Source organism: Myripristis murdjan, chromosome 24 (assembly GCF_902150065.1).
Source record: "Myripristis murdjan chromosome 24, fMyrMur1.1, whole genome shotgun sequence".
NCBI classification, from domain to species: Eukaryota; Metazoa; Chordata; class Actinopteri; order Holocentriformes; family Holocentridae; genus Myripristis; species Myripristis murdjan.
In genome coordinates, this window is record NC_044003.1 from 14,421,064 (window position 1) to 14,445,627 (window position 24,564).

The 24,564-nt window shown below is 41.5% G+C and overlaps 1 protein-coding gene across 1 annotated transcript in view; it reads left to right on the forward strand.

The window, feature by feature from the left end:
* Nucleotides 1–24,564, forward strand: part of scara5 (scavenger receptor class A, member 5 (putative)) — a 90,157-nt gene that overhangs the window by 51,049 nt on the left and 14,544 nt on the right. Inside the window, exons 8-10 of the mRNA XM_030047738.1 lie at nt 3,367–3,447; nt 8,429–8,536; nt 15,255–15,320. Of these exons, the coding sequence (XP_029903598.1) occupies nt 3,367–3,447; nt 8,429–8,536; nt 15,255–15,320 (255 nt within the window). The remainder of the gene's footprint in view (nt 1–3,366; nt 3,448–8,428; nt 8,537–15,254; nt 15,321–24,564) is intronic.

Genomic DNA, 24,564 nt, shown 5'->3' on the forward strand with positions numbered 1-24,564 from the left:
ATGTAGCAAAACTCTACATAACTGACTGAAAACGTGTAAATAGAGCTTAAAATCCGACCTACAGCGTAATACCTGGGTAACCTAATAAAATACACACATGATAGATCAGGTGACACACTAAATCAAAATAATTTAAATCAAAACTTTCATTTGAATTTATTAAAACAGGATTAACATAGTGCACTTAAGTGTAGCACAGTGTTATAATAGGTAGATGTCTTTAAAATTGTGCTAGACACAGTTTTCATTTTCATTCACACTAATTTCCGCAATTATTCCAAATCTGACAATATTCCAAATTTGATGTGGGTCATGTAAACAGCATATTTCATTTGGATGTTCTCAATTAGGCCTTTTTCCAGATGTAACATTCGGGATATGTTGATTTTATTCAGGTTTTAGGTGCACTCTCGAGTCATGCATATACAGCATGTAAACAGCGCATTTGGACTATGTGTCTCTTGGGGTTGTACTGCAGTTTGCAACACAGCTGTCTGTTTACGGTCAGCTCTGCACGTTGTTATCAAACTGACTAACCAACAGTTTGCAAGGCTGAGTCAGAGATGCACTGACATTTCTGGTTGGGAAGAGAAACACGCCTACTTTTAAACATTATGAAAGACCTGGATATCAACAGGTTGTGGATATGTGCAATTATAGTTACACCAACCTTTTCCATAAAGTGGCTGAACAAATGAAAGAGCGAGGCTGTGTTCACACGGTCAGACGAGTTGAAGTAAGCAGGGCTGATTGTAAATGGAAATATTAGTCATCTTCATTAGCCATGTAAACAACTGAGTGAGTATGTAGTCTTTTTGGAATAGGGATAAAAAAGGACTAATATTTAACAATATTTTGTGCATATAAACACTGTCAGTAGTTGTAGAGAGAACTGCATCTGTCTTATCCTAAATCACAAATTTAATCGGGGCTGCAACAGAGGGAGCATGTGCTCCTCCACCCTCAGGAAATGATGAATCAAAACTCAAGAGTGAAATCCAAAAGTGTCTCTTAAGCAGAAGTGAGTGAACGCTCCTGCCAGAGAAAATTGGACTCACCAACATTAGAGCTTTTGTTTCTCTCGTCCCTTTGGTTTTCTTTGAGCTTCATAGGCCGACCAGGTTGGTAAACATGAACGTGCTGCGTGCAGTTTGCTGATGTTCCTTTGGAGAAATTCTGGCTTTTCAAACAGTAACCTCTTCCTGTCACCTGGAGGTGCCAGCAGGTAAACATGTCATGTAGCGACAACCCTTTCCATAACGTAAACCTTGCCAAACCATGCAAAACAAAGACCTGTAAATGCCTTTGGATTTTCATCATCTTAACAAGTTTAGAAATTCACACAAACACACTCATAAGGTAGCAGACTGCCTGTCCAACAGCCTCACCCTCCTTGGTGAGGCTCTTTCATTCAGATAACCTGCTGTTGCTAGTTAAATTTCTTTGTGGTTATAAAAGCAGTTCAAGGCAACAACAGGCAAGTCAGCATCTCAAAGCCACTTAGCAGCTTTCAGCATCAGAAACGTGCAAATTGACAACATTAGAGCTCTGAAATATCAGAACCACTGGACATGTGGTGGACGAAAACAAGCCCCGTAAGTATTCCCACAAGCTGTGTTGTGGTCCACCTTGTTAAACATGTGGTTCCCATTGTGGCCAGGCCTTTCTCTCTCCATCCCTCTCTCACTCGTTCGCTCTCTCTTTCGACTTTTCTTTCTTGCCCTCTCTAGAGTAATCCAAGTACAATAAACTTTTGGACTCAGTCCTCAGACCAGTTGTAAGGCCCAGTTTGGCCTTTATATTGGCTGTTAAGTCACTGTGTGTGTGCATGTGTGTGTGTGTGTGTGTGTGTGTGTGTGTGTGTGTGTGTGTGTGTGTGTGTGTGTGCGTGTGTGTGTGTGTGTGTGTGTGCATTTGAACCATAAGGTCGGGGAAAATGTGATGAAGTCAATTTGACTTGTAGGATTACATGACTGAATAAAAATCAGTATCTGCTGGAATTTAAGGATTTGAGCATTATATCAGCATTATATATACATATATCGCTGTTAGAGATTAATTCAGTCCTACTGATGTTGCTGTGGCCCACTTCCATGCTTGTTCTGTAAACATTGTGTGCTGAACATATAAGGAAAGGGACTGGGAGTTTATGATGTCTTATCCTCCACTTACAGCTAAGAAATAGAGCACAGAAAACAAACTTGTGCAATGATTGTTCCTGGCACCAGATAAGTTTTGGCTCCACATTTGTCAAACAGAGAGCACTGAAAAACAATGAATGAGTGCCCTGTTAATGTCATTAGCAGACTGGTTTTTTAGGGTGGCCCTTGTTTTCTGGAGGCAGTCCATGGATTTGTCACTTTGTCTCTGGCTGGCTCTGCCTTGCATTTCCCACAGGACCGCAAACATCTTCTCCCAGTGATGTGATTTAATGTTACGCTGCGTGATGATGATTTTAACAAACAATCTGGATGGCATAGCCCATATGTATTACTTTATAGCTCCCATGCTGATGGCCCGTGTCGTTCCCCTCAGATTCCAGAGCGTGCACTGCACTACTTACTTGTAATTTATGAATCACACACAGCGATGCAAATGGTAACATTAATAGAACTGACAACATGATGTGGGAATTCACTGAAAAACAATAAAGGGTATATTTGCCGGGAAACTAGTATTACAGTCTATAATAATCACAAATGAATAGCACAAGTTCAGTCACATCCTGCAGCTAACATGAAAGCAGATGTAGACAACTAAAGTCAGTCGTAACAAATCAATTAATAAATACGGTTTCTACACCCGAGCGGTCCTGCCTGGAATACAGTTGAATCACACAGGACTGAAATCACTGAATCACTCAAGTAAAAAACTGTATCAGCAGACCTCTCTTATAATGTTGTCCATGGCTTTGGTAAGCAAGTAATACAACTTATGTTGATTATTACTTGGTTATCAAAGTGCTTTTTCGGCTCAAAACAAACAAAATTCAAGATCATGACTGAAATCAGTGAATTTGAATAGTAAAAAAGTGAAAATGACAGATTTTCTCTGGCTATAGAGGTAAAAAAAAAAAAAAAAAAAAAAAAAAAATTGAGGCTGAACAACAAATGTGCTCCAAAAAAATCTGTTCGCCTTATGCTAGGTAGTAAGTAAGGTTATAGCTGTTGCTGAGAGCAGACTGTTCACATTCTGGATCGTGCAAATGCACAGATGCAAGAGGAGGCACATGTTGCACTACCTAGCATTGTTGTTATTTCTTTGTGGCTTACTGTATGTCATAGTTGCTATTAGATTACCAACCATCACTATTGTTGTAATTTCTTGTTTGTTTGTTTTTTTTTTGTTTGTTCTGCTTCTCTGCAGGGCCTCCAGGGCCAAAGGGAGAAAAAGGTGACGTAGGACAACTGGGGCCCCCTGGGGTCCCTGGGTTGGCTGGAGTGAGAGGTGGGTACAGCCAGACTACTCATTCACGGGAAGATTTAACATTTTTTGCCGGTCAGTTATTGAATGAACAGATGAATGAATAGAGTCATCGAAATGTTTTTTTTTTTGAGTTGGCATTAATGTTCTAGATTTGCATTTTAATCCTCAAAATGTTTGAAGTAGTCAAATAAATGTTACATCAGAGTTGAGGTTAAGGTCTTCCCAGTGACACCCAGTATAGTACTGATAAACTATACAGTGAATATTTAATCAAACACAGTGAATCAGATTAGAAGTTGATGACACTAATCAGTAAATCCAGTGGATAATCTATTAAAGCTTGAGTTCAGTGTCTTATCCTTTATGAATTTATTAGTGGGGTGAAATCATGTGCGTGCCTTGTTAAGTCCATGGCATTAAATGGCTTGTGGTGTCAAATTAACAGAAAAGTGTAACCTTATGTTTAATCCGTTCATTGATTGCCATGTGAGGAGTGTCAGAAGAGAACAGGTGACTGAAGTGTGTGTGTGTATCGTGTTGTCAAAGTACCATCAACGTCAGTTTTTCATGTCTAGTCCTATGTGTTTTTGGAAATGTTTGCGTGCTTTTGTCCAGGTTTTACAGGCCCACGGGTTGTGAAATTAACTCAGGCCATAAAGATCCACGTAAAAGCCAAATTTGGAGTTACAAGTGTTTTCACCCAACTGCAGCGGGTTGAGAGTGAGGTGGAATGTACTTACATCTTCATGCAAAACAGACTTTGGCTGGTGCTATGGTGCCGGTTTCCTGTTTGGTGTACCTCTGCTTTTGTGAAACTGCGTTCAGTGTCATTAATAATGCAGTGAGAGGAAGGAATTAAAGATGACATAACAAATAGAGTCAGCATGAGACCTTTAGACAGGGTGTGGACAGGATCTACGGGATGGTCATCTATCTTAATTTTATTAAAATCACAGTTATGATCCAACTTCAGGGTCCTAAAACACCCAAATTTTGGAGATACAGTGCATGGAATATCAATATAATCCAGATGTTTTGGGACCACTTCCAGTTTGGTACCTCCTGAATCATCGCCACAACCCCCCACAGACACACAAACACATACAAATACTTGCCGCACCCCTATATCTCAGATTCCCAAGCCACTTTACCATCACTCTCATGACTTTTCCAAGAAGTATTATCTTCCCCTCTGAAAGTGAAGTCCTGAGTTCCAGGAAAAAAACATGAGCAGCAGTCAGAAAAAAGTTCATTTAATCCTTAAAGTGAAAACACAACAAACTGAATGAGAGGCCCAAGCCCAAAACAGATGGACAGAGCAGGCCTCAAATCTAATTATGCCATTGTCTTTGGTGGATACGGTCATTTCTGGGTCAGTTAATGCCATTTATTTATTATCTTAAAAACGTACGCAGCACCGTCTCACTGCGAGCTTTAGTGATGAGAAATCTTCCTCTCGGCTGCAGCCTCTGCAGCCAACAGGGCACTCATTTTTTGGCTTGAAAAAACATTATGAATGTCATTTTTGAGAACACTGTACAGTCAAACACGTCTTGAAATTGTCCACCCCCCAAAAAAAAGTTGCAAACGATGCTTTCTAACATTTTATTTAGCATTTATGATAGTATTGCTGCATATATCCACACTACTCTGCTGCTTACTCACCTTGGGATACATTAATGTTCACAAGAAGACAAAGCTGAAATTTTCCTTTGGGTGGATAGTTTCAAAACATGTTTGATTGCGCTGTGAGTTTCTTGTTTTCAGAAAGGACATTTGTAAAGGGTTTTGAGGCTGAAACCGGGCGCCAGGTTGGACTGTGTTGAGGGACAGCAAGATGGGAAATCTCTCATCACTAAATCTAGCAGCGAGGTTGTGCTATGTACAGTTATTGATGATAGGTATCAACATCTTAATACGGCCTGGAATAAAAACTACCAAGACAAAGTGGTTACAAGACAAATAATACAAGACAGTTCAGGTCAATTCAGTTCAAAATACCAAAGAAAATACAAGTATCAAGAGATTTTTATTGAAGGCAGGGTGGAAAGTCTCTGAACCAGCATTTAGACCATGGCACAATCAACACTATGAATAGAAATAATGGAGAAACAATTGCTTTGTCTTTTTAAGTATGTATAATACATACCACTAGTACTTAAATATTGATTTACAGAAAAGAGTGTCAGGATATGTGTAGCCTGAGGTATTTGGGTGTTTTTAACATGCAGTTCTAATCACATTTTGAATGCAGGATAATAATAATCATGGTGTACTATAGCAAGCACAGTTTGCACAATTTGTATAACTAATGATCAATTTAACAGAATTTTAAACAGAATGTAATATCACAGTAAACATTATAATTTATGATTTGTTTCCAATGATGTTTGTCTGATTGTATTATTTAAAAAAAAAAAAAAAAAGAAAGAAAGAAAAAATTGCTTCCATTGGGGTTATTCTCTACAACATAATGCCATACAGTGCACTTCAGGTTCATAAAGTGTCACTGGGCTGTCATACTAGCCAGAGGAATCCAACCTCATATCCAGGAGGCCTCAAGAAATCCTCTTGGACTGTTCTGTAAGAATCTCACAATCCAGTTGGACCGTCTCGCTGGACACAGCAATGCTTACACTCCTGTTCCAAAATATGATTGATAGGATTTTCCTAATGGATTAGCGAGGAGGGGCGTCCTGACCATCGAAAACAGTGACACAGAAAACCGCAGAGAACATGACGCCATCCGTCTTCCCTTTAGTTTATATTTCTGTCTCTAAAGCTTTCAGTTCCATCATTTCATTCAGGTGGCCGAGCAGACCAGAGCACAATAACCATTCACAAATTTTAAAGCTATTTGGCTCACTTGAATGTTGCCAAGTGTCGTATTGTGTTATCGTTAAATCATACCATTGAGACGTTGGTGTAGTTCCCATAAACAAATGAAACCACTGCTGAGAGGACTGACATTATTTAGCAGCCTCTACAATGTGTTTTAAAGTGTAGAGTGTATTTTAGAGATTTGGTCATTAGCATCCGGACATAAAGTCCTCCGATCACGCCCACAGTTTGGTTACGGTTTGGATGAACTGGGAATTCCTGGAGTTCTGTAGGTCATGGCCTTGTTCAGACTGCAGGCAAATCAGTTTTGTTTCTCAAATTAGATCTGAAAGACAGCCTGTCCGCACTGACATTAGCAAGTGATCAGATTGGATTTGTGTGTCCAGACATCAGCAACCTATCTGCAGGGTTGCTGTGGTAACGACGTCAGCATCAGTAACATACGCCGGTGACACAGTGACACGACCCCAAAGTGCCATCAGACAGTTTATTTCAGCGTCTGTCCGCACGGACTCTGCTCAGCCGCTGTGATGCACTTCTGTCACTCTGGATTTGACACTGTTGTTATGTCTTTCTCAAGGAAATTGAATCAAGTCAACTGGACTTAGTTATGTGGTTTCATCTGTTCATGCCGTTCACTAGACCAGACTAGACAGCATGAACTGATGAAGCCAATTGGATAAGGGGCGAAACATCTTCTAGACATCTAACTGAGTCCAGTTGACTTGATTCAATTTGCTTGAGATGCCTCTGACCTGGACTAATGAGACGATACACAGACGCTGTTATGTGTTGTGTTGCAAATGACGCAAAAGACAGTTTGATAAACCAATTTTAGCGGCCAGAGCTTCCAAACTGACTTCTGTAGAAATACGATTGAAATCACATTTCAAACCACCTCCAAATGTGGCTTGGATCTGATTTGCAAAAAAAATTGTTTTGTTGTGCAGACTTTGTAAAATCAATCTGGATACAATCTGGATATGCCAAAAAGACAGCTTTGGGCTTTGGTGTCCACCGCTCAGGGCTGCCCCTGGCAAAATTGGGGCCCTAAGCGGCATTTTATTTGGAGCCCCTCTGTGAAAGGCAGAATGTAGAAAGAATGAAAGGCTGATAGAAAAACAAATCACTTCTTATATGTTTATTGTCTTCAGGGAAGGGGGAGGTGTTTATTGGAAATGGAGTCTTAGAGGTCACACCTGTTTTTAGAGTTGGTCTGTAAAAATTATAATGCCACAGGAGAAGCATATTTCATGATATTTGTAAACAAATGTAGCTTACTCTAAAGCTGAACTAGATCAGTTACACTGATGTAATTTGAAGATAAAGGTCTGATTGGCTGACAACAGCAGCTTCTCTGATTCAAATGAGTTAAATCTGTTGAGTGGAGGCTTTCCAGCTCAAACTGACCTGATTGGTCCGTTTGTCAGGACCAAGTCCAGCTGTAATGTTGTTGCTGGAGTTAGTCTGAAACTGCCTGTAAAAAATAGTAGACTTTTTAATAGTGCCCTAAGTAACCTTAAAAATTGAACTGCCCAAACAGTATTTAATTACACATTTATATGACCAGAAGCAAATACAAATTTCAATAATATGGGATTGGATATAAAATGATAAACACTAACTATACCACTGGTTTGAGGCTTCCAGTCCATGCTGTGTTTATGGTAATTATACCAAGGCATGACAACGAATTTGACGAGTTTATATTAAAGGGTAAAAGCCTACATGTCAACTAACAGCATGATGGAAAATTCCTCATCCTTGGCATGCTTGGAGATCCTAATTCTCGGTCATATCATTGCAAATCAGTTTAAATGGATAACTTCGCCATAAAACCGTGCCAAAGTAATTCAGCTCATCGCAGCCAACGGTCACAGAAGTCAAGCCGCTGTCAATAATGTGTCATAGTTTGTGCCTGAGATAGACTTCGATGGCTGAGATAAAGTGTGATGGCTACAGGATGTTATGGCCAGAGGGGGTTTATCACCAGGGATCAGAGGAACACTGGAGACATGGGATTTGGTTGTTTTCATCCAGATAAACACAAGCCAGAAATAAAAATAATAAAATGAAATGTCTGTGTGTGTGTGTGTGTGTGTGTGTGTGTGTGTGTGTGTGTGTGTGTGTGTGTGTGTGTGTGTGTGTGCGTTTGAACCAGGTTTGACAGGCGAGAAAGGCATCCAGGGCCCTCGGGGTATGAAAGGGTCAATTGGGGTCGACGGCACTCAGGGAGAGAAAGGCGACACTGGACCTGCTGGGCCTAAAGGTATGTGTGTGCGTGTGTGCGTGTGTGTGTGTGTGTGTGTGTGTGACCTTGCAGTTCTTCGAGGTGTTTCGACGGCTGATTCCCCTCACTTCCAAGCACCACAGATTCCTGTTTTGACGTGTTGCTCTCCAAACAGCACTATGGTGCCATGATAACTTATTTTCATGGACGGTAAATACCACTGAGATGTTTCAAGAACCAACACCCATGAAATCCAAACACAACTACAGTGTTTTGATGGCTTTCCTTTACGAGACTCCAGACACCACTGTGGTAATATTTAATCCCTTTCCTCATATCCTCCAAACACAACCGTGGTGTTTATTGTTGGCAGCAATCCCTTTTTTACATCACACAGGCAAAAACAGAAATGAAGGGCGTCCTGGTGGGTCAGCGGATGAAGGTGTGGACCGTCTAAACATGATGTATGGGCCGCCCAGGATCTTTTTTTCTCTCTTGCTCGCCCCTTTGTCTTTACTGACTGTCTCTGCTTGGATCTGTGATAAAAACAAATCAGTTCCTCAGTGCATCAGCTCTCAGAGAACGAGAAAGCTTTTTCATCTTTTGACTTTGGAACGACTGGCCACTACTCAGAGACAAAACAAACAAAATAGTTGCATTCTTAGTGAACAGACAAAATTGTTTATGGCTGAGCTTTTTGCTTTACTGTAGAAAGAAAGAAAGAAAGAAAAAAAGAAAGAAAGAATCAATTAAAGCTCAAAGGAAGAATGTGGCCCAAAATATCTGTATTGTGCGTTTCATCGCTTATTGAAACTGAAATATTTGGTCAAGCCCAGCTTATGTAAAATAAAAAGACGCGATTAAAGGAAGCTCCTCTGTACCACAGTGTATTCAACTTCCAAAACAGTGTTGATGTGTCCTAATGGTGAAGCCTTTTTTGTTTTTAAATAAGCTTTTAAATATGAAGTCGAGACTAAGAGGCCACTCACACTGGCAAGTTTGATCCGCGCCCAAGCACGATTGCCCTTAAAATCCGGATTCTTTGACCAGTGTGATCGCTCCGTATCGTGCTTGAATACAGTACACTTTCCCCGCTCTGGCACGGTTGGAGGAGGTGTGCTTCAGCGCGGTACGGGCGCGTACACGAGCACATGCACGGTCACGCACGCAGTGCGCGGACGTAAATCATGCAACTTTCCTCCTGCCTCTGCAAAATTGTTTAATGTGCGCAGCGCGATTACCGGCGAATGGCCGCGTTGCGCAATCAATAATCAACCATGTTGTCTGTGTGGCTGTCCGTTGTGCTGCTGCAACCGCGTATAAACAAAAGTCGGTTTATAATGAAAGTACAGCAGTCTGTGTGCGGAGATCCGGCAGACCTGGTGCTGGCCGGCACCGCGTCGGCACCGGCCGTCACTGGCCGCGGCACCGCGCGGTGCGGCCACCCGGTCACCCGCTCTGCCGGATCTGACAGGTGCCGCTCCGGCTGTCAGTTGGACCTTTCTGAAGAAGGAGGAAGTTTCCTCCAAAACTGTCAAGGTAAATAAACATCCCATGTCTGATTAAAAGGACCAAAAACGTTTTTTAATTAAAAGGAAGACATGATGAATGTATTTGAACTATACTGATTTATAATGACGTCGGGCCATGCCTGTTGTCGTATTTCAACATGATGACGTGCACACCGGGGGCAATCGTGCTTGGGCGCGTTTGGGAAAAAGGTAATGTGAGTGCAGGCCAGCCGGGGACTGGGGAGGGGGGGATTTTGGCTTTAGCACGATACGGGCTCAAACTTGCCAATGTGAGTGGGCCTTAAGATCCACAGTCCCATTTCTCGGGTCCTTCAGCTTGAACTATTCCTTTAACAGCAACTGTGTGTGTTGTCATGACATGCCATGTCTGTCCAGGTCAAACAATGAAGTTAGCTTAATTTCTCCAAGAGAAAATAGCAGAGAAAATCTCAAACATGCAGATCCAACAGATCAACATTCAAGTAAGCAGGGGGCGAACACTTTGGTTTTCCAGTGAAGTCCAGGGATGGCAATCATGTCGTGGACCAAACAGCAACACTTTGCTGAGGGTTTCAAATGTCTGCCACACACAAGCAGCAGCACATAGGGCATGTAAGCACACATCAGAAGACAATGTCTCCAAATTACACTCAGTGGTGTGCAAGAGAAAACCTGGGCAACCGTTCACATTGAGTTTTTATGGCACTTAATCAGAGTTTTTATACCTAAGTTCCCCTAGGTAAAGTTAACAGATTCTGGCCAGTGACCATGTCTGTATTTGTTTGTGGATAAATCATTGATTTGATGCCCCAAAGTTTTGTTTTAGCGTAAAATATATGGGTCTTCTTTCAGAGTTTAACAGGTAAACCAAGTTCAACCAGTCAACCACAGCTGACTGACGGAAACAAAGATTATCAATGAAATCCATGAAAAACCATGGAGATAATCCTGTTTTCCATTTCTATGCCACAGGCATAGACCTAAAGTAGAGCTAAAGTCAAAAGAAGAAATGAAAAATAACAAACTGTGACTGGAAGTGAATCGTGGATTTGGAGAAGTGTTACACCCCTGCTGTGTCTGCAGACTCTTACAAACACTTTCAGCCACGACGCTCTTCCACACAAACCACAGCTGATGCTGCTGAAATGGAAAACGTTCATTCATTCCAATACTATTTCAGAAACTACATTCTTACCATTTAGGTCACTGGGAGAAAACATTTGAGAAGTTTTACTTAAAGTTGACGTCCGTCAGTCCACCTGCCCACTCGTCTGCCCGTCCACCCACTGACCAGCTCTCTCCTCCAAACACTTTCATGTTTCTCTCATCGTCTCTCTCCCCATTCTTCCTCTTCTGTACATCCACCCATCTGTCCCCACCAGTCCTTGGGTTACATAAACCCCTGAATGTTTCTGCTCTGGCATCACAAGCTGGGCAGTGCCAACAATAACACACACAGACACACACAGAAAGAGAGAGAGAGCGAGCAAGAGAGAGTCACATTAGATATACTGCAGTGCCTTATCTTATTTGTCATGGACTTGTTTCTCCACAATGGTGCTGTTGTGTGTGTGTGTGTGTGTGTGTGTGTGTGGTAGACCAACAGCTGTTGTTGATCAGTCCAGTCCAGGAGTCTCACAGTCTCTGTTTTGGCCAGTAACTCTCAAAAAACTGGACTTACACACTTTGTTCTGTTCATCTGCATCATAAACACCTGTTTTACTGCCCTGTCACTGTTTGTGTGTGTTTGTTTGTGTTTCAGTCTGTAGCCAGTTCATGAAAGATGCCGACATTTGTTACAGTTAATGTTTGGTCGCTCTTTTCCTGCTGCACAGGAAGTGACACGTCTCACGTTTCTGGTTTGTTTAGAATAAACAGAAGAAGGACTGGGTGGTTAACATGAGCAGAGTCGGGATGCAGCAGTAGACTGACCATAAAGGTTCAGCTGCACTGAGTGTTTCTCTTCTCACTCTCAAACAAGGGACATTATGGTACATTACTTTTCTATGAACAGCATTTGCACAGGGAAGAAAGTTAAACAAACACAGACAACTGCTGGTGTAACCTACAGACTGCAGATGGAATGAAAATGAAGTCACAGCAGTGGTGCGTCAGTGTACAACATCATGTTACCTACGGCTGAAAGTGTGGATTACGTTACATTAGCTAAACAATGGCTGAGGGACCAAGCATTGAAACTTTGTATCCACCAAAAAAAATGTCAGAAGTTGTCAGTGTGGGAGCATTTTGGATATACAAAGGAGGACCAGGGGTTGTTCAAGACAACTGACTTTGCCAGATGAAAGTCACGACTAAAAGGTCCAAAACCTCAGACTTACTTCAACATAGAGATCATCCTCCAGCTTTACACACCCAAGTAAATATATATATATACAATTGACAATACAAAAGGTAATAAAGGTAATAATATTTTCCCCTGGGGTTCAATATAGTTCATCTTAATCTTATATTAATAATGATAATTGAAAGATACTACATTTAAATGATAAAAATCAACTAAAGGCATTGATCGTGTGATTTTATACATCCACAGTGAAATAATAATTGGGAAACTGTGATTTTTTTTTTCCTCAGACTATAATTGTACCATCAAAATCCAAATCTATAATTGTTGCATCCCTCGAGCAGTGGTAGTCACCGTGGCTGAAGAGACAAAGACAAGAGCGCCAGTTACAGAAACTCAAACTCAACAGAAAATCCGGAGAAAAAGACATCACAGGGCTGGCCACACTGATCGACAGATGATTTTTTTGGGAAGTGCAGTGAAGAAACTCCGCAGCAATGAGCACTTAGCAGCAAAGATGCAGTCAAAATAATAATGAAAAAGAAAGAACTTGCGGATTTCCACTTTAAGCCACAGCTGTGATGTGAGACCTGCTGTCGGGCAGTTTCCAACAATGTTTCAGGGCTTTCAGCATCTGAGGCCTGCTGTTGGAGCCGAAAACTAGTGAGGGGTTTTTAGTAGCTTTCAAAGAGCCCAGAGTGCACAGCATCTCTGAGCAAGTCGGGTCACTCAACTGTAGCAGCAACCCTGCAGGGAGAGGAGAGATGCTGAAAAGCTTGTGAAAACAGGAGTGAAGTTCCTGGGTTGAATGGTGAGCACTGGATAGAGTGAGTGTTTGTTATCCTTTTGTAGGAAGAAGGCCAGGTCGGTGGACATGAGCATGCTGCATCATTTCTGCATATTGGACTCCTAAAATTCCCTTTGCCTCCCATTGCCATTTTGGGCTTTAAAGGCAGAATGAGTAGGATTTACCGGTTGTGGTTTGTAAATACAGTGTTCAAAATTGGCCCCTCCTCAATGGCTAAGCTAAGTGCCGGCCACGAGTTTTCATTTCCTAGGATGGCGACAGAATGAAATGACCTACCTGTCACCTACCTAATCACCTACCTGTCCAGCAGAACAGGCTGCAACACTGCACTGATCCTCATCCTGTCCTTCAGTGCTCAAGTAAAAGCCAACCCTTGATTCACAGGGGTTGGCTTTTAAGTTTTGTCCACCTGGCATTTCGCCTGTCTGTATTTCCTTTTTTTCCACGGTCCATGTCCACGATTTACGTAGCTGTCCACTGGAAGTCATGTAGTCTGGCTCTGTGTGCTGTCATTGGCTGGGAGCTACACACCCACTGGAGTCCAGAGCTCAGCAGAAAAAGAAAATCCAGGCAGAGGGCAGGGTCTCTGCAGAGACACACACCGCCACACACTTCTAGTGGGTCATCAGTCATCACTGAGGGGGATTATTTTTGTATTAGTCTGTACATTGTTTTTTAGGAAAATCCTACACATTTGGCATTTAAATCACCTCACCACTTGAGTCTTATGGCTCAGCAGCAGCTCACCAGTGTGTCTGTGTTTTCCTGTAGTGTTTAGTTCTTAATTGTTGAGGATGTGGTCAGTAGTTGGTGACAATGACAGCTGAGGGGCGTCGCAGGCAGGATGTGGCAGGCAGTAAGCACAGGTTCCACTGCTCAGACATGCACAAACACAGACACACACTATGCAGCACGGGTGGGACTGTGCCACCATCGTTGGCATCAACCCTGTAGTTCTGCCTATATAAAAAGCGCAAAATTAAAGGTGGGGTAATTGCCAACTTGAAGCTGATGCCCTTACAGTTTCTTATGGCAAAAACAGACTTGTGGTTTTCAAACCTCCTGGCTGAAGATTGACATTCCCACAGAATGGCAGCTCAACGGGACTCTGTCCTGAGACTATTCTGGGGAGCTTGGAATGGAATCGTATTTTGAAACGAAAACAAAACGGAAAACGGTCGTATCCAAGCTACTGATTGGAGGGAGGTGTTGTGCGTGAACACACCGTCGTACCGCGGCCAATGTTGAAACCACAAATAAGCCGCAGTCATCAAGCTGTTTTGCATTGCATCAGTGTTCCACAGCTGGAACATCTGGTGGCTAAGTTACTGGTATCACCTTGACAGTGGCACTGCCGCTGCCGTCATCGGGAAAGCTGGTTTCAGTATAAATCCTCACTTTTGCACCCTCCTCCCCTCTCTCTCTCTCTCTCTCTCCCCCTCTGTCCCCCTCCATCACTCACCCCACATGCTAGGGCAGGAAGAAAAACAAAAAGACAAATGTTAGAGGTGAATTAACCTCCACGCACGGGGCGCTATCCTCTAATTTGTACGTCCAACACCCAAATTACAAGACAATTACAGGGCCAGACGTTTGAGCTTCATTTAAAAATACTACAAAGGACATGAGAGGAAATGGGTGTGAGGGCAAGGAAATGTTTAAATATTAAACTTGTGGGTGGTTGAACTGTTTTTCTCTCTCTGGGTGTTCAGGCTGTGTCTTAGTTCAGTCACACACATACACACATTTCAAGCTCAGGTTATTGTAAATATTGAATAATAACACCTCTTATCCACTGTATTAAAAGCCACTCAAATAAACCTGAATGTGCAAACCTATTTTTAGTGTGTGTACATGTATGTATGTATGTATATATGCCTGTGGTTGTGTCTATAGTGCGCACTAAGATGAATCAGAGTTTTGGTTGTGAGAAGAAATAATCTGATTGGATATAAAACTGGATTTTGATCAATTTGGACATTGGCCTCTGATATGGAGGTTCTTAATTTTAATTGCAAAGTTACACAATGCCTGATGAGACAAGTGACAAGGGATGCTTTTTTTTTTTTGACATTTTGATGCTCCTGTATTGTCCGTGTTCTCCAGTTTATTTTCTGTCATTCCTTTCCCCAGGTGACAGAGGAGAGAGAGGGATGAAAGGCGAGAAGGGCGATCGAGGAGACCGAGGAGAGAAAACAGGTGAGAGGAGACATTTGCACACATGCAGTGCAGAGGGAATGATTGTCATATTTTGTACAGAAAATCGAAGCTAGGGAGGAGACTTTTTTTTTCTTTCTCTGCTGTCATTTAAGGATCTGTTGTGTGAGTCTCAGCTGTGGATTTTTCTGTACATTCAGAACTTTAAAAAAGTAGTACTTTAGCCAGGGAGGGGATTTTTGGAGAGCGACTTCTTAAAAACAATTCTCCAAAACACCATGTTCCTTTTTTGGTCTAGTGACTTCATTAAGCTGTGCTGCTGACATCAGTAGCTGGAAGCTTTCACCTTTTTGGACACACACACACACACACACACACACACACACCAGTAAACACAGTCACTACATCCAATAGTAGTGGACCAGCTCTGCCACAACGTCAGACATGTGAATGAAGTGTTTTATGGGCTGCATAAAATGTGGTAGAACAGGCACTGAGGACCGAGCTCGCCAATGCGACCGAGCGGCTGTAGGACAAGACAGAAAACGCTCTGTTTGGTTCCAGACACAAAATAAAAAGAAAACGGATCTGAGTTTCCAGGTATGTGCAGTGGTGCAAAGATCAAGGCAAACAGAACGGTTAACTTCTTGGGCTGGGGATCAGATCAGCATGTGTCCAGGGATAACATCACAGTTATTGGGCAAAGTCAAGTCAAGGATTAAATATCTGGCTAGAGTAGCTAAATACCTTGACACTGAAACCACAAGGAAGAAACACACATGCAGTGGAACATTCACAGTCGCGCTGGTGCTGTGGCTTTCTGCTGACCTATATTCATACCAGCAGTGTTTCACCCGCCTTGAACGGACTGACTTTTCCCTGGAAATGTCCCTTGTTGAGCTATATTTTGACACTCAAGGCTTTAGTGTAGACAGCATTTATTAAAAGTGAGGCAGGTTGTAATGATTTTGCATTATTTGTTATCATGACTAGGTCGACTAACCTAGTGAAGTTATGGACAGAAGTCAAGTTTAGTAGGATAAACTTGGTTGAAGGCTACTCGACCTACAGTATATGGTGTATTTCCTGTTGCTTTGTCCTGTGTTAAAGTGTTCAGGGACAAAAAAAACTTTCCTGCATACATGAAGGTAGGTAGGTACACGTGTACCTACCTTCATGCCTGATACTGATACCAGAGGGTGCCTTTGCCGTTGGGATGAGACACACTGGGCTTTAGGATAAGGTTAGGATAAGGTCGGGTTAAGGCATAAAAATGGCACCAGCATGGAAACTGGACATGGTCTCCGCCTTTGTGGCATCTCACTTCAAACTTGAGGCTCATGCTTTAAAGTCCTGTGGCTTACACCCTGCCATCCACCCCAACCGCCTCCCTAGCCTGACTTTCTCACTCTTTATACCACATCACCTCCCCCTGCATCTCATACTGACACCAAGAGGTGCCTTTGGCCTCCGATGAGTGTTTTTTGCGTCGGTGTACGTCACAGAGGGGAATGACAAAGCGTCGGTATTTGACGCCCTGTGAATATGAATGGGCCAGCTTGTCACAATCTGTCAAGGATAGCCTATAAATACCTCAGAATACATTAATGAAAGCTCCAGTAATCTCACACCTCAGGATTCATTTGGGTGACTAAAAAAAAAAAAAAAAAAAAAGACTTGGATGGCTTCAGTTCTCCCTCCCCAAAATAGAGTTGCACTGTCACACAAAACAAGCATTACTTTTAAAATTCTGCACAACTTAGCACCAAGCTGTCTCCCATCTATGCTACTTACATTTGCAGGAGTCATGACTACACAGCTGCCAACCTAAACACACTTCATTATAAAACTAAAGGTAGGAAAAAAAAAAAAAAACACCCTCCAAAACACTGCCGCAGAGGAATGGAATAGGGATAGGATGAATTGTAATTTATTTAGTGTTGGAATAGAGTAGAACAGTTTTTTGCTTGTTTGTTTGTTTGTTTTTTAAATAAACTTTACAACGTAGTTCTTGCATAGTGTGTATTGCTGTTGATGTCTGCATTGCTGTTGATGGTATAATTTTCTATTCCAAGGAGAGCTGATTGACATGTTGATCATGCTTGACCGTCTCTGCTTGTTGCCAAATAGAGGACCACAAGTGGAAATAAGTTGGCTCTGACAAAACTTTTCTGTTCTTCTTGGCAACGCTGTGTGCATTAATGCAATATCATGCATCAAGGGAATGGGCTCTCACAGTGTATATATCTGTCTTTTTATAAATCGTCAAAGAAAACCCCTAGGACTGCTACTTCATCACTTCAAGCCCAGAGTTTAGCTGCAGGCCCTTGCAAATTTGGATAAGTATGCAGCGTTCAGGGACTCCGAGCATGTTGCACTGTGTTGGGTTGAGAAGTTGTTGCAGTAATATTATCACTTTTCCTAGTAATGACAATGAAAGGGATTACTGTTTCAGTTTCAGTGTCAGTGATAATATTGCAGTCAGCTCTCAAAAAATATCAGAGGAAAAGCCTTTACCTTGTTTTCACCCTCGAAATGTGAGATTGAAGTTCATGTGTCCAAACAGCAGGATTATCCTCATCTCCCTAACAAGTCGTTGCTCTGTTACACTCATTTATCTTCATTGCAGTGGCAGGAAAAGTTTTTTCTGGATGGACATATTCCTGCCATGATTTTTTGTAAAAAGGCAAAAGACAACCAGAACATTGAACGTCAGTGTGGTTTCCCTGATCATTATAGGAGCGAAAACTAAGTTATCCTAATTTCTGAAGCTAAAATAGCGTGTAATCTGTTATTTTAGGCGTGTGACAGACAAATGTAAGTAATTACCGTCCCCAAGGAGAAATACCTAAACTACCAGTACTTTTGAAAGGAGACATGAATAATGGGTAATACTTCTGTGAGTAACAAGCACAGCATTTGTGTCCTCTTATAAGGCTATATAAGTGTCTGGCAACTTACATGAAATCCATTATTGAAACCCACTGTGATATAGATTCTTAACACATTGTGACAGAAACCAGACCTCTCTGAACCCGATGGCTGATATGTTTTTCTTGTGTCATTAGCTGAGTAGCTGCGCTGAGCTGTCTAGAAACGGTTACAGGGACCTAACCCTGACTTTTGGCTCCTGTGCCAACCTTTGTGGTCTGTGGACTTCATAGGAACCATGTGGCCAGTTAGTAATCTTTGCTGCTTTTTCTGTTTTTACCATATATAACCATTTTGAATAATCCACAGTAGACTTTGTTATTCTTGATTATTGGGTCGTTGTTGCTGCTAATAGTTTGGCCATTATACCTTGAGCAATTTTGATCACATCCAAAAACACATTATTTTTATTATGATGTGAAATCATGAGTATACATCGATGTTTAAACATGTGAAGAACCTGTTGAGCTAAAGCATGAAAATGAGGATATTTGAGCAGACTGCCAGTAATTCCCGCAGCTATTTGTTACATTATGAAGGCACTGGGAGGGATAAAATTGAAGTTGATGTTAACTGAATAAAATGTTGCATTTGGCAAAGCAGTTTCTATTATTTGTATCACCCATTTACACTGACTTGACCGTTATGGTAAAAACAGACAGAGTGATTCATTTGTGAGAGTATTCAAAGAAAACAGAGCAGGGTGAACTATGTTCCATGTTGACTGTGAGTGATTTCATATGATTATAGTCGACCACTGTCCAAATTTGGCCATAGCAAAGTTAGCAACATAATTGGAAAGAAAAGCACTGAAGGCATTACTGGTATAATATACAGTGTAAGCACAGGTTATTAGTGGATATGAGCTGAACCTGGCAGTCGGCAATACACAGTGATTTAAGGGCTAAGGATTTTATGAGTCTTAATACAGGTCAACCCCTCATGATATATAGACAGTATCAGCAGATCTGCTTTTATTCTCAGTGTAATCCCAGGGTTCCTTATCCACAATGAGCAACCACATAGCTTGCTGTACATCAAACAGCTTGTGTGTGTGTGTGTGAGAGAGAGAGAGAGAAAGAGAGAGAGACAAAAAGAGAGAGATCTTATGGCAGTAAAATGATACCCAATAAAAAAAAGAAACTCCAATCTTCTTTCAAATGGAGAAAAGACGAGCAAATGTCCCCAAACTACTGTAATTTCTTTTCATTTGTCGACAGATGTTATTGTTATTCAGTTACATTGGTACCATGATCGTCATCATCATCATCATCATCATCATCACCGTTTTCCCTGTGATGAAAGATGGAGCGGTGTTCAAGTGAACAGGCCGAGCCCTCGACCAGCTGAATCCCATTTCTGCCGTTAGAGTAGCGGGAAAGATCACTTCACCTCACAAATCATTATTTACAAGAGACTGAGCTTTTGGTGCTTTGGAGTGTGTGTGTGTGTGTGTGTGTGTGTGTGTGTGTGTGTGTGTGCATGAAACACCACATGCTGCTGAGTGTTGAATCCCTGTGTCACGGACTTTCTGTCACAAACCCACGGCGGCTGACGCACGGGGTGATGCATGGCTGGGATCTTTTTACTCTTCAAAGCATGCAGAACATACCTGTATGATAATTTCCCAGGACAAGCAACAGAGTGACCCCAGACTCCACCAGCTGTCGTCTGTGGGAGAGTTGTGTGCACACATGCTGGGTGTTAACACAAACTCAATCTGGACATGCAGGACTTTGTGTCAATGACTGAGTGCTTGGCTCACATGTTCCTCCTTGCTTCAAAGCCTCAGCAAAATACCTGTACAAGTGCTTCCCAGAGTAAGCAAATGGACCCCAGACTGTGGACGATTTTGTGTGTGTGTATGTGTGTGTGTGTGTGTGTGGGAGGCAAAGGCAATACACACGAGAGGAAAAAGTAAGAGATAAAGGGAGAGAGATGCAAAAACTGAGAGATATATATATATACTGAAAGAGCATATTTTCTCAGTTCTCAAGCGAGGGGGCCACACTTTACCTGCCCAACGTGTGTGTTGTCACAATAACTTCAAATGCTGTTTTATTTTGGACGAGCCAAATGACCACAGCAAACAGTCCCATGTCCGTTCTACACCATTCAGTTCTGTGGTTAGTACATTAGAGCATTACCAAGTGTTTTTTGTTTTCATTTGTCTCAGGAGTAAAGCATGAAATATGCCCAGCATTGGCTGAGGTTAAAGAACAATGGGCCTCATTCACAAGTAACTGAAGTTTTTTTTCTTAAGTCTCTTCTTAAGAAAAGGTCCTAGGAAACGTCTACGTCAGATTCATTATGTGTTCTTCAGCCACAGAATTGTTCGCACCTGTGTTCTTATCCCGCTGTCCCATATATGGATGTAGTGCTGCAGGAAGTCAGCACCAAACCAGAGGGCCACACATACTTATTTTTTTTTATTGTGCAAGACAGTGAGGACAAGTACAGGGACACTTAAACACAGAAAACAGGTTGTACCTCTTCTATGTGTGTTGATGCATGAAATGCTACCAACACTGTGGCTGGAGAAGGGCGCACAAGTGATGAAGTTAAAAAAAAAAAAAAAAAAGGTTTCAGCTCAAATATAAGGCAGTTCTTTATATATGTATATTTATAGATACAGAGATAGACAGATAGATATGCTGGTTCTCAATTAACAAAACTGATGTGCCCAAACAACATAGCTGAACTGAGTGAGTTAAGATGTGAGGTTTTATTGTTCTGTTTATTTTAAAACCGTAATGCTTTATAAAATAATGAAAATAAATGTTTAAAAAAAATATTATAAATTATGTAAGTATTATTCTAATTTAAATCCTAATAATTTACAACTGTAGAATAGAAAAAAATACAGTCACCAGTTATTTTGCAGAAACATGTCAGCACTCAAATGTGCTGTTGAGTGTGTGTAGGTTCTGCTCTTACCTAGGAATAAATCCCACATAAGAAAACACTGGTGAATGCCAGAATCTTTTTGAAAACTGAGTAAGTGGGTTTTAAGAACAAATTTGATCTTAAGTACAGTTGGTGGATGATACGACAACATATTAGGGCCACTGCAGGGGAAAAAAATATGGAGCCTGAGTGGGGCGGGGATTAATCTTCCAAGATTTTAGTTATAAATTTATAAGAAAAAAAACTTGGATATTCTCTGAGATTAAAGTGGTAAATTTCCAATAAAAAAACTCACAAATTTATGAGACATAACTCTAAAATCTGGAGTTATAAGGTCACAAATTTAGAAGAATTTTTTTTTTTTTTTTTTTTGGTCTGGGAGCCACATTGCCTCCCTTTGCAAGGTTCAAGGATCAGCCCCACCCTGTGGGCACAGCCTCTTGCCGTGCATGACGCCTGCAGCTCATGACCTCAGCAAATTATTATTTGCACTCTGTGTCAGTGTGTCGTTTTTCTTTCAATAGGCCCAAGTCACGGCAATGTTTCTTCAGAGTCTGGGTATTTAGAGTACTCCTCACTAAATCCCATTCCTGCTTTGTATTTGTAACAATTTTTCCAAGTTTTCCAATTTGTGACTTTATAATCTCCGAATTTCGAGTTTTTTTCTCATAATATTATTTTTTTCTCTCACAAAATTTGCCACTTCAATCTCACAGTTTTTTTCTCTGTATATTACCCTCCTCCCACAGCTCAATAATTTTTTTCCCCCACAGCAGCCCAATACACTATCCTTTTTTTAATCATATACCTTCACTTTATCCCAGCTGATGGAAACAGACCAACTTTGGATTTCACATTTCATTTTTGACACATTTCAAACTTGCGTATAATTTTCTCTTGGCAGCTGAAAAGAAAATACAGCAAGTGAAACAATGCATACAGACACACACCCTCACACACACACACACACACACACACACACACATCTCTGGTTGTCAGAGCAGAGGTTACTGACAGTTTGATAGTTAATCCTGCGGCTCCACTCGAGAGTGTAGCAGGTTCAAGGGTTGACAGGTTGTTTTTACAGTGGACGGCTCCAGCTACAGGGATCCTAACAACGTTCAGCAGGGGTTCTTAAATGTTTTCAGCCACAGATCCTAATGAGACATTTGCTTTCACCCTGGGACTCAGGCTTGTGAAAATACACTGTTATTCTTTCATGTGGAGACCAACTACGAGCCGGCCCAAGCCTCTAGTTGGTGTCAAGCCTCAAACACCAAAACTGAGGGACAGAGTGAGAAGACGGCTTCTGCAGATTTGCATTTCATTGCATTTTTCATTATTTCCTCTTTGTCCTAGTGTATTCTGGTGCTGACATTTTGCACACCCTGCATGCATATGTAATCCATGTATTTTGATCCCTTTTTGTTCAAATTTGCATGTATGCAGTTACATAAACACACGTGCACAGACGTACTCGCTTTCACTCGGTGAAATAAATTCATCTTAGACTTTGATTCTAAAATTTCATTTCTAGAATACACTTATAGTACATGCCAGAATTTGAGTGCAAAATAACGGAGGCCAAAAACTCAAATTAGAAAGAAACAAACACAGAAAACAGAAAGAAGAAACAAAGAAAAGATCTAAACAACACAGAGCAGGAGGCAGCAAAACGGCAAACAATGCGAAAGACAATAAAATCTTACTTTCAAGGGGAATGTGTTATGAACAGACTGTGCTAGTTAGCTGTTGTCCTGATGCCATGCAGTCCAGTCCGGTCCAGCGCTCCCGTCCAGAGCCTTCCTGCCTGCCAGATAAACATTAGAAATATCACTCAACATTCTGGCCTCTCTCAGGTACTGACAGTATGATGCCGTAGCACCGCTGGCCTCCGAGGCCTGAACCACTTGGACGACCACCAACACGTGGAGCTCATTCGTCTAGCTGTCGCTGGTCGACAACAGTCGTCATTTCACAAGCATTTCACATTCATTTCTCCACTCTTACGAAAGGCCAAAGGCTAGTCTGAAACGTCAGCTTCTTCGTAACAGTATGGTCAAATTATGACCGTTTTGCCGGCTGTTCAAAATGAATATGAAAACTGCCAGACTGTTTGGATAATTTTATCCATTTGTATTATTTCTCAAAGATGTGCTAATTTCTTTTGCTTGCTTCTTTCCTCGGTTGTGTTTGTATTTGTGCATACGCTGTTGTGTCTGATCACATATTTGTATGTCAAGGTATGTGATGCCTTTTAAAAAAAACTGAAAAAGTCAAACTAATGCTTTATTTTGTTGGTTTTTTGCAGTATAGTAACATGGTCAATTTTTTGTTGTCAAGCTGCATTTTGATGCAGGTATGAAACAGGCCAACAGTAATGGTAATAGCTTTTGTACAGTATTGGTAGTACTGACTCTTGAGCCACCGTGCACCCGCTACCAACACAAGAGCATACGATAACACCACACACAGAGAAAAACAACAAAGATGATGAGCAGTGCTCCTCCTGCTTCTCTTAACCTCCAAACTAACAAAAAACTTTTGGAAAGAGCAAATTACAAATCCATGTATGGAAGTATTTTGCTTTCAAGGCAGACGGAGAAAGCAACATAGAGCAAAATCCAGTGAGCAAATGGTGTTTTCGCATTGAACAAACACATCCACTATTATGTTACATGGTATATGCGTTATTGTTTCCTCTGAGGTTTTCAAAGCGGTATCGAGAATCGTAGATTTTACTGCAGCTGACACTGACTACCAAAATTGCGGCATCATGACATCCCTAGGTGCAAGTGTCTTTTGGTTTTAGCCTGTTGATGGCGCTGTGGTGGTCCCATCAGTTCATTGTATGGATGCTAGGTATTTCCAGAGCCTCATGAAATAACACCAAGCAGTGTTTAACATATTGAGCATGAGGCTTAATTCCCTGTTGGCCTGGTGGTGGCGCTCTGGTGGTTTATATTATATCAGGCTTATATTAAAAATACCAGACCTAACAATCAAAATCCATCATTCTCTCTAGTTTGGCCCAAAATACGTCAGCAGATGCTCAGAAACCATGATGGACAGACAGAGCCCAACCCACAGCTCCTTTGCCAATCTTTAGTCGTGGGAGGGCGGGGCACTCACTAGTTATTGACTTTTATTAATTTTTAGTCAAGGCTGAATTATAACCTCCAGCAAATGAAATATGGAAACACCATGAATTGTGCAGTGACACAGGAAGATATGAATGGGAATGGGATATGAATGGGAATGATTTCTTTCAGTTTTATTTACTCATGCGGTGTTACTGCCAAATTTGCAACTGTGACAGTAAGTGTGATCCTGCAGGACAGAACTTATTCTGAATGCATACTTTAATTGGTTAGGTATGGCAATTTATTTGTATTTTGTGCGATGATTCATTCAGTGAGAGGAGGTGTGTGCAGGTGCTTTGAGACGC